Here is a 10,899-nt window from a genome sequence, read left to right as displayed (position 1 = left end):
AAGAAAGAAAGGAAGGCCAGCCTTGAGGGTCACTTTTCATTCTGATACCAGGCCCCCTCTATCACACACACGCCCCTTTACAGCAAGCCCTTAGAACGGGGCCACTCTTGGTAAGTACCATATACACCTTGGCTTCACAGTGCTCTAAAGCCCTGGCCAGGCTAACCAGAGGTGAAGAGGCGTGTGGGAGGGACCGTTTACACTGAAAACACAAGCCGCTGATAAGCCACTGCTTTTCCAGGATGTGGCCAGAGATGGCCACTTGTTTTACATTTTTTCTAGACCGTAAAGGAAGGGCCAACAAGGGCACAAGGAGTCTTTCGCTCACCACCGTTGATCAAACAGGTCTCTTCCCAGGACTCTGCACACATGTACAGAGACAGGTGTCCTCTGCGACCTGTGGGGGAGTGCCTTTCAGGGCAGTGGTCAGCAGACTGGGGGGGCCCAGAAAGCTTGGAGGGTCCAGAAGCAATTTTTCCTTTCTTGGATAGAGGTAACGAAAAACAAACAAACCAAAATGGAGCTGTCTGTCAAGAGCCTATGGCCAGATTCTCTGATCCTGGTCCTCTCAGACTGGCCCTTCCAAGATGGAGGGCCACCCTTTGAATCAAGGACACAGATTTATCCAATCCGTTGTGAGTGACAATGAGAGTGTTCCTTACACAAGGGCCTCTGCTGATGCTGAGAGAGTCGGGGTACTCGGGGGCCCTGTGTTCTCAAAGACCCAGTGGAGGCCTCAGATTTGGCTTGGTCATTGATTTCTGCAAAACTCAGTTAACCCCTCCCCCCCCAGGCTGCATGTCCCCATTGGTGAAACAGGTCATTGAAGACATTTATGATGGTACATACCTGAGGATCAGGAGTTCTAGGCCAACCTCACCTACATAGTAAGTTCCAGGTTAGACATGAGTTCCTGCAGAAGAGACCATTGAAGAGTCTCCCTCCCCTAAAGCACTCTGTTTACAAAATGTGTGGCACATGTATGCACACGTCCATTGTATGTATTATTATTTGTGGAAGAAGCTGTGTATGCATGTGCATTGTCTGTATGTGATATGTAATGATATGTTATGTGTACGTATGTCTCTGTGTGTGTGCGCGTATGTGTGCATCTCTGTGCTGTCCATAGGGGTCTTCTGGTAAACAAACAAACAAACAAACAAACGTAACTTTGAAAAAAAAAGTGTGCTATGAAGACCAGTAACCAAAGGCTAAGCAATAGAGGGCTGGAGAGATAGCTCAGCATTTAAAACCGCATACTGTTTCTGCAGAGGACCCAGGTTCGGTTCCCAGCATCTACACTGGCTCACGGCTGCTTGTAACTACAACTCAAGTGAACCCAAGCTCCTCTTCTGGGCACCTGAACTCAAGCGCAGACCCATACGCAGATATACACACACGTACAAAATTAAAAACGGGCCGAGAGGGATGGTTCAGCAGATAAACGGGCATAGTGCTCTTCCAGAAGACTGAGTTTGCTTCCCAGTATGCATGTCAGGGAGCTTACAACCATGTGCTATTCCTCCTCTGGGGTCTGTGCACTCTTCTGGCCTTCACATGCACACGCATATGACACACACACACAAATTATAATAACAAATCTTGGGGGGAGGGTTGTTTGTTTGTTTGTTTGTTTTTAGAGACAGGGTATCTGTGTAGCCCTGGCTGTCCTGAAACACTCTGTAGACCAGGCTGGCCTCAAACTCACAGAGATCTGCCTGCCTCCTCTGCCTCCAGAGTGCTGGGATTAAAGGCTGATGCCACAATGGCTACCTCAGCCACCACCCTATCATAATAAATCCTTTAATTAAGAATTGCCTAAACAAATAAACACTTACTAAAACAGCTAGTTCTTCCTTCCCCTATGAAAGGAAGGGGACTTTGCATTTCTTACGTGGCTAGAACCATAATAAACAATGTACTTGCAATTTGTAACACAGGTATTACAATGTTATCAGTAATAATTCTGAAGCACTGTTTTTCCAAGTCCATTTTATTTATTTTTTTGATCAGTACATTACGCTAGTTATTTTAGGTGTTTTATATATGAAATCTACTATGTGTCAGATGATTTAATCTATTTAAAGTGTTGGGCTGCTAGCAGAATTGTACATTTTACAGTAACTCAAAATTAGTAAGGAAAATAATTCACCCATGTTTAGTTTTATATTGAGGTGCTCAGATTGGAATAAAGTGGTATAAAAGGCAAAATAATAATAATAATAAATCTTTTAAAACTAAACAATAGAATTGAAAATAATCCACAGAATTAAATCTTGCAATGATGAAAAGCAACTGTCAGCCACACTTTCTCGAACTTGTTCCCCGAATCCTGACCCTGCCATCATGGCTGGGGCTTCCTGCCCTCCTGCTTACCTTCTCAGCCGCACTGAGTAGGGCTTCTAGGACTTTGTCCTGTGGTCACTGAAGCTGAATTGCCACACACTTAGCTGTGTGGGGTTCCTTTCAAGACCCCGTGCCCTTTTTTCCTCAGAAGGCCCCAGGATTGCATTAGCGTCGGGCCTGAAGAAGCTGCGCCATGACCCCTCCCTCGGATTCACATCCTCTTACCTCAGAGCTTTTCTCTCTAAAGAGAGTCTGTTCCCTTTGAACGCAGAACAGACTCATGACCTGTTTTGCCTATTATGATACAGCAGAAATGGGGTGTGCCAGCCCCCAGCCCTACTTATGGCCCCTATATTTCCTCCTGCACTTCCTGCTTCTGCCAGGAGCCTGTTGGCCTGCTGGGTGGACACCAGAGACAAATAGCAGAGCTGAGCTACCCTGGTCACCAGCCTGCAGACCCTAGACATACCAGGGAGCCACTCAGACCAAGTGCTGACTCGAATTCTGCCCTTGAGTTTGGAACAGTTCACTGCGGCATTACAGTGCTGGAAGAGAAAAGCAGAGAGCCCCTAAGAGCCCCTGGAAGCAAGACCTGCCTTCTGCTCCGCAGCTGTAGCTGTGCTGGGCTCCTGTGTGTTCCTCTTCCATATGTCTCTCTCACAGCACTTACGCCTGACTTCATTCCCCCAAATCTCACCCCACCTCACTGTCTCCTCAGTGCCGTTCAGATCGCAGCCAGCCATGGAGCAGTGGAGTTCTTGCGGCCTCTGAATGAAAATAGCACACTTGTCCAGATGCCACAAGGTTAAGGGCACAGGCTGCTCTCGGAAAGGTCTGGATTTGATTCCCACCAACCACAGTGGGTGGCAAACAAACACCTGTAACTCCAGCTCCAGGGGATTTAACGCCATCTTCTGGCTTCAACATGTAGGTGCACGCATGTGCTCATACCCACAGGCAGACACACATAAACATGTAAGTAAAAAGAAGAAATAAAGCCAGGCAGAGGTGGGGCACCGCTTTAACCCAGCAGTCGGGAAGCAGAAACAGGTAGATTTCTAAGTTTCAGGCTAGCCTGGTCTACAGAGAGAGTTCCAGGACAGCCAGGGCTAACACAGGGAAACCCTGTCTCAAAATAAATAAATAAACAAATAAATACTTCAAAATAGTACATTTGTCTAAACTACTAAAGAAACACGCTCATTGTAGGGAACAGAGAATAAGGCAGGAAGGAGGAAATTAATTGGCCCTAATCTCACCATGAGAGAACATGCTTAACATTAATGTTTAGATTTCACTCATCTAATCTCTTCCTACAGAAATGCATCGTCTGTCCCAGGAATCAGGGCACACTGACGCGAAACTGATGTCACCTGTCACCCAACATGTTACTGTGTGTTGCAGGGAAAGCTGTCCTATGAAACGAATGTCACCAGAAAGGGAAATGCTGATGGCCAGCCTTAGCACTCTAAGGGTCTGTGAATTGTGCTGCATGGTGGAGATGCTCCATGTAGCACCCAAAGGTTGGTCATAGTCCATCCTGCCACGATGGACTCTTATCCCCCTGGAACCACAAGCTCCAATAAACCCGTCCTTCTACAAGTTGCTCTGGCCGTGTGTTTCATCACAGACATAGAAAAGTAGCTAAAACATACAGCAAGTCTTCTGCCCTCTACCATGCATACTTTAGAATTTGCTGCCCTGGGACCTACTTGATGAGTCATTTGTCCTAATGAACCTTATCACATATACCTTGGTGCACTTCTGCAAAAAGAGCCAGAAGAATTTGCGTCGGTAACTTTGGTATTGTCAATCGCTCTCTCCCACTATGAATACCCACTCCCTAAATGCAAGCCAGCGTCAACCGTTCTCAAACTACTGTAATTTTGTTGTCTGCTGGACTCCTCTAGAGCGACAGAAACAAGTATATTAGTCAGCTTTCTGTTACTGTGATCAAAATGCCTAAATGGAAATCCCCTCACAGGCACACCCAAACGTGCGATTTAGCACTCCTCAGATATCTCAGTTCCAGCTAACGAGAAGGATTAACTCTCATACAGCAGTTTGCTCTAAGAAATTGGCTTCCATGGTTGTGGGGTCTGGTTAGCCTAAAGTCCAAAACAGTGAAAGCCATCAAAGCCTGGATATTCTCAGGTGGGAGCTGAGGCTGTAGGTGTGTGTACATGCGTGTACATGGTGTGTGCATGTGCCTGGTGTGTGTGTGTGTGTGTGTGTGTGTGTGTGTGTGTGACAGGATCACTGACCAGCCCATCTTAACCTCCGACTCACTATATGGCTCCAACTTGCAATCCTCCTGCCCCAGCCTTCTGAGGGCTGGCATTAGAGGTGTGCACCACCACACCTAGGCCAAGATACTACAGTCTTGAAGTAAAATTTCTTTTCCCCCAAGGAAACGAGCTTTGCTTTCAAGGCCTTTTAATTGTGCAGTTGAGGACCACCAAACTTACCAGACCTCAAGTCGGCCGCACAGAAATGTGAACCGCATTAAGATTCCTCTGAGGCAATACCGAAAGTGAAAGGGGGCTGAAGAACTGGAACAGCTGTCCAGCTGTGCTGACACATAAAACCTCCCATGTGCACACACACACACACAAACACACACACACCCCACACACCATGTTCTCAGGCTTTGCTCACTTTCCTATCGTGTTCTTTTTCTGGGAGCAATCTATGCTGTGAAGGATGTTAACTTGTTGACTGTCATGTCTTATAATGTTTTTCTCTCCATTGTCCTTATTTCAAACGTCTCCATGACACCAGGATATCTGAACACCTGGTATTTGTTTGTTGTAGTTGTTGTTTTTTTTCTGGGCTTGGTTTTGTTCTGTTTTGTTGTGACAGAGCCTCATCCGGCATAGGCTGGCCTTAATGTTGCTCTTCATGTGTGTGCCTCCCAGGTGCTGAGATTACGTGAGTTTACCGTCTAGCTAGACATGTTGATGGTTTTGTTTTGTGTGTTTTTCTTGGGTGTCTGTTTGTTAAAAAAAAAAAAAAAAAGACTTATGTATCCCAGGCTGGCCTTGACATCACTATGTAGACAAGGATGACTTTGAACTTCTCACCCTCCTGCTGGACAGTGCTGAGCACTGAACTAAGAGCTTCCTGCATGTTAGGCAAGCATTCTACCACTGAGCCACATCCGGGCTCCAGATGAATTGATCTTGATGGCATCTGAACTCTTGTCTGGTTAAGGAGATCATTCAAAGTCACTTTAGGAGCCAAGAGAGCCACTCACTCACCTAGTTTCTAAAAACTGACACTGAGTGACGGAGTCCAGGAAAGCAGCGCTCAGTGTTGGCACAGGGCACAGGGAGGCTGCCATTGCACTGTGGTATACTGTGGGGCTCCTGCCTTAGCAAGAGTGTGACCCCCAGGAGCTGTAAAAGCACCTTTGCATCTCCTAAAAAAAGGCTGTCGCTCATTTTATCACTGAGGATGACTTTTACCGTCACATGTCTGGAGAGAATGGTCATTGCTCAAACAGACTTTGTCATACAAATACCAGAGAAACCTATCTGGTTCCCCATTTCATCTTGACACCCAGGGAGGTAAAACCAAATGTTCAAATGCAGTGATGGTTCCCTAATCCTGGATCTCTCTCTCTTTCTCTCTCTCTCTCTCCCCTCTCTCTCTCTTCCTCTCCCCCTCTTCATTTCCCTCCTTCCCTCCCTCCCTCCCTCCCTCCCCCTTTCTCTCTCCTTTCCTCTGTGCCCTGTGCCCTGTGCCCTGTGCCCTTTCTCAGACACTATCTTTAACCACCCTTTGGCACATGTGGGTCTGCTATAAACTACCTCCTATCCTCCTATCCCCTTTGTAAATGGGGAGACACAAAGGCAGACATTAATAAAATGACTTAAGAAAAGCAACCCAGCCCACCTGAGACACAGGAGACGCTTTCTCTAAGCAGATGAGAAGGAAATAGAGGAAGTGCAGACAGTTGACACAGAGGTTTGAGCCAGAACCAGGAGTCATTAACTTTTTAATTATTTACTAGTATTATGTGTGTATGAGTATAGTGTGTGTGTGTGTGTGTGTGTGTGTTCAGGCACATGTGTGGACATCAAAGGACAGAGTCAGTTCTCTTTCAACCATTTTGTGGGTTCCAGGGATCAAACTTCGTTTCCCAGGTTTGCAAGGCTTTACCCATTGAGTCATCTTGCTGGCCCAGCTTCATCAACTTAACTAAATAATTAATTGACTTTTCAGAAGTACTCTGGAAGAAAGAAATCACATTAAAAAATCTGGGCAAGCTGGGAGTGGTAGCACATGCCTATAATCCCAGCGTTCAGGGAGGCAGAGGCAGACAGATCTCTGTGAGTTCGAGGCCAGCCTGGTCCACAAAGCAAGTCAAGGATAGCCAAAGACAAACCTGTCTCAAAAAAATAATCTGAACAATAAGGGCCAGAGAGATGGTTCAGCTGATAAAGGTGCTGCTGTGCCTGACACGCTGAGTTCAACTTCAGGGAACAACATGGCAGAAGGAGAGATGGAAGCCACATGCTGGAAGAAGAAAAGCAGCCCCTTCTAGTTGTTATGTGACCTCCACACACACAAACCACAGTATGTTCAGGTACACAATACACACACATACTAGATAGATAGATAGATAGATAGATAGATAGATAGATAGATAGATAGATAGATAGATAGATAGATAAAGTGTAATAACATTTTTATTTTATTTTTCATGAGTGTTTCTCTGTGTAGCCCTGGCTGTCCTGTAACTCACTTTATAGACCAGGCTTGCCCTTAACTCACAGAGATCCTCCTGCCTCTGCCTCCTCTGCTGGGATTAAAATTATGTGCAACCACCGCTGAGCTGTAATAACTTTTTATCTAGACAATAAGCAGGTATGAGGAAGGTTCTGGGTTTAAGAAAAAGTAATCAGCAATGCTTGTTGTTGACCAGCTCACAGCTCTCTCTATGACTGCCCAGATTAAAAGGAAAAAAAAAATTATTGACAACCAGGCAGGATGAGCACATGTCTGTCACCCCAGCACTCAGGAGTTGGAACCAGAAGAACCCCTAAAAGCTTGAGGCCAACCTGGTCTACATCATTTGTTCTAGGACATAGCTACATAAGGAGACACTTTTAAAAAATGTTAAAATCTCTCAGCACAGTTGTTAGTGTATCTTTTTAGGAAGTTTATTTTACTTTATGTTATTTTGTTTGCATGTATGTGTGCACCACGTGTGTGCCTGGTGCCTATGGGGACCAGAAAAGGGCAGCGCATCCCTTGGAACTAGAGCTATGGGTGGTTGTGAGCAGCCTTGTGGGTGCTGGGAACCAGACCTGGGTCCTCTGCAAGAGCAGGAAGTGCTTTCAATTACTGAGCCGCCTCTCCGGGCCTGTCAGTGAATTTCAGACGATAAAAGGACAACTGAGAGCAGGCCCTGCTCCAGGCCTGGGTTCAGGCCTGGGTCTAAAGAGCTGAACTCTTTCCGTCCCCATTAAGTCCACAGAGGTTCCCAAGACAGGACTGCTGTCACGGTGAGGGAAGAAAGACACGGGCCTCTTCAGCCTGTAAAAGAGAAGGGGCACAAGAAGAAAGGATTGGGTCTGCGATGTCCTCTAGGAACTGAGCCGGGGCCTGCGGGCTCTTCTAGACTGTTCTCTCTAGGAAGGACATCTTGAAGCCTGGGGAAGTTCAATTTGAGATGCAAATTAACAAGGCCACCATTTATAGCAAGTGAATGGTGCTCTTTAATCCAGGAGGAAATGAAAGCCCAGCTGAGTTTCATTTGGGAGGTAGAAGTTGAAGAGCCGTAGTCAGGAGAATTCCAAAGGCAACATTCCTCAGACGATGTCATGTTCAACCTACTCTGATATTGATTCCCTTCCAAGCCAGCCAGAGCCCCAAAGTGGCTGGGGTGCACACATGGACCTGACCCCAAGAGGCCCTGTAGTCTCTTTTGTATCTTTGTGAATGCAGATGAAGTTTGCCTCTCTGAGCCTTCCAACAGCCTCCATCAGTTGTCTTTAGAAACAGGCTACTGCCCACCTGGAAACCGAGGCTGTTGTTTTCTCATCCCTCCGTTCCTGCACTGACAGCCCTGCCTGTGGCTCCTGGGTGCTTCTGTCCTATGGCTTATGACCGGTTCCCTTTGAGACATTTTGCCCACGTTTTCAGGCTGGTTGCCATCCTGCTTCCTCTCAGTACCGACATCCCAGGGGAGAGTGACCTTTGGTCCTGTTTCCCAAAATCCTCCTCTTTCTGAGAGGGTATGTTCCAGGGTCAGCTGTGAAATATTCCCAAGGCTCGACCTAGGCATCCTGATCTTACTCTCCACACCTGGGTCTTTCTGGACTAGCACACATGGGAGATCCATCACGTCATCTGGTCTTCCAAGGAGCAGACACCAAAAACGTGCAAGGACTTTTATTGGGGGAAATGGCTTTATGAGGTAGGTAGCCAGGAAGCCAGGGGAGTGAGGGTCCAGCTCTGGCACAGGTCAGAATCCCAGCGACAGCGGCCCTTGAGCTGAAGTCAGCTGTTAGAGGAGTCTAGTGTCCCCTAGGAACAGGCCAGACAAAGTGTCCCTGCCATGCTCTCTGCCTTTGCCTCAGGATTGTCCATCGGCCATGTGACCCCAGTGCAAACACAGCAATGATGGACAGAGCAGAGCAGCAGGGCCCCCAGATCAGATGATCCTGGGGATGGGAGGGAATCTGTATGGCATGTTCTGAGGTTATCTCAAGTGCTCATGAACTTGGTTTGGGATAGTTTTCCTCTATCCCCTTCAATAAAAATCCAGAGGAGTGTGTGTGTGTGTGTGTGTGTATGTGTGTGTATGTGTGTACATGTGTGTACATCTAGGTCTAAGTGCCTCTATCTGAACAGTAGGTATGCATTTATCTGCAGGGTTTTGTGTGTATTACCAAGGATGGGGCACATGGCACAGTGTAGGTGTGGAGGTCAAATGTCATCTTGCTAGAGTCTTTCCTTCTACCAGCTAGGTATCAGGGATTGGACTCAGTAGCAGTCACCTTTACCTGCTGAGCCATCTTGTCAGCCCTATCTGTGTGCTTTTTTTATTGGTACATATATTTCTACATATGTACTTGTGTGTTATATATCTCTGTATTTGACTGTCCTTATATCTCTGTGTACTGTATAGATGTGTGTGTTGGTGTTTTATACTTGTGTGTGCTGTTTGTGTACTGTGTGTGTGAGAGAGTTCAGAAAGAATCCCCTCCCTCCTGTAACCCTCACCCCATCTGTGTCGCTGCTTTCAGACCATCCTGGTTGGCGACAGCGGTGTTGGGAAGACGTCTCTACTGGTTCAGTTCGACCAGGGAAAGTTCATCCCCGGCTCCTTCTCAGCCACCGTGGGCATCGGATTCACAGTGAGTACTCACCGGCCCTGCCAGCTCTGGAGCCCCAGTGTGTTCGTCGGGGTACCAGCCAGAGATAGGCAGGTGCTCATGGGAGACCATTAGAAGAATCTGAGTAAACAGACTATCTCAAGACATAGTTGATGGAGACTGCATGGGGTGGGGTGTCAGCCTGAGGCTCCATTCCACTCTGAGTCTAAAGACCAACGAAACAGGGGTATCTGGATATAGGTACTCAGGTCAACACCATGGCAAAAAAAGAATCTGGAAGGGTTAAGAAATGACAATACAGAATGTGCAAAAGGCATGGCCACATGGGTCTGATGTCTGGCTTTTAGCTCTTGCTCTCTCCTGGGACACAGCACCAGGACGTGGGTGGCTGGGTGGGCATCCAATAAGAGACTGGAGTCAGGCTCCTTTCCCCACAGTTCTCCACAGGCTAGCAGCCTGCTCTGCCATACACCCTCACCTCTCTGACTTCCTCATGCCTGCAGATACTCTCTGATCCCCCTTGAACTCTCAGAAAGGCCTTCCGTGGGCTTTCCCCATCTTTCATACTGCTGGGTCTCCAGAACCCTAGCACTTCAGAGACTGGGGGAGAAGCATCACATCTTGGACAGTGTGGAGTTTAGGGCTGGGACCCAGCATCTACACTGGTGAGAAGCCCCAAAATGGGCTTTTCCAAGAGGTTGGAGGGAGAAAGACAAGGGTCCAGCCTGAACATGGCTATATGTGACTGCCCAGAAGGTGAGCAGGAAGGGAGAGTTGGCCAGCCTGTGAGCTGCCTACCCCAGAACCCCCCCCCAAAACATCAGCACCCAAGTGCTCTCGAAACTAGGATGAGTGAGCCGAAGTCTTCTCCAGGAGAAAGTCGGAACAAGGTAGGGCCGAGTCCCAGATGGCCAAGGCTATTTGGACAGACCCTGAGGCCTTAGGTCAGCCTGTCTGGAAGTGAGGTGCCTGCTCTCCCCTCCCCCATCTTTTCACCTATCCTTGCACCTGACTTGGAGAGCAGAGCATAGGTGCTCTTGGGTCTGAAAATTCTGATACACACCCCCAACAACCCGTATGGTATTGTCTCTGAACTCGGCTACTAGTTTTGGCAAGAAAACTAAGGCAAATCTGTGGGTAAGAAGAATGACTTTAGTCAGACTAAGAAATCCAAGCAGCCCATTCGGGGTGAGAGAAGTTCCCT

At 47.4% G+C, this 10,899-nt stretch overlaps 1 protein-coding gene across 3 annotated transcripts in view; it reads left to right on the top strand.

Annotated features, from left to right (window-relative positions):
• Positions 1-10,899, top strand: part of Rab37 (RAB37, member RAS oncogene family) — a 66,792-nt gene that overhangs the window by 43,611 nt on the left and 12,282 nt on the right. For all 3 annotated transcript variants that reach the window (XM_060386429.1, XM_060386431.1, XM_060386430.1), the window contains one exon: positions 9,606-9,716. In XM_060386429.1, the coding sequence (XP_060242412.1) occupies positions 9,606-9,716 (111 nt within the window). The remainder of the gene's footprint in view (positions 1-9,605; positions 9,717-10,899) is intronic.

The sequence above is a fragment of the Meriones unguiculatus genome, chromosome 7 (genome assembly GCF_030254825.1).
Source record: "Meriones unguiculatus strain TT.TT164.6M chromosome 7, Bangor_MerUng_6.1, whole genome shotgun sequence".
In the NCBI taxonomy this organism is placed as follows: domain Eukaryota; kingdom Metazoa; phylum Chordata; class Mammalia; order Rodentia; family Muridae; genus Meriones; species Meriones unguiculatus.
This window is presented reverse-complemented; position numbering and strand designations above follow the sequence as displayed.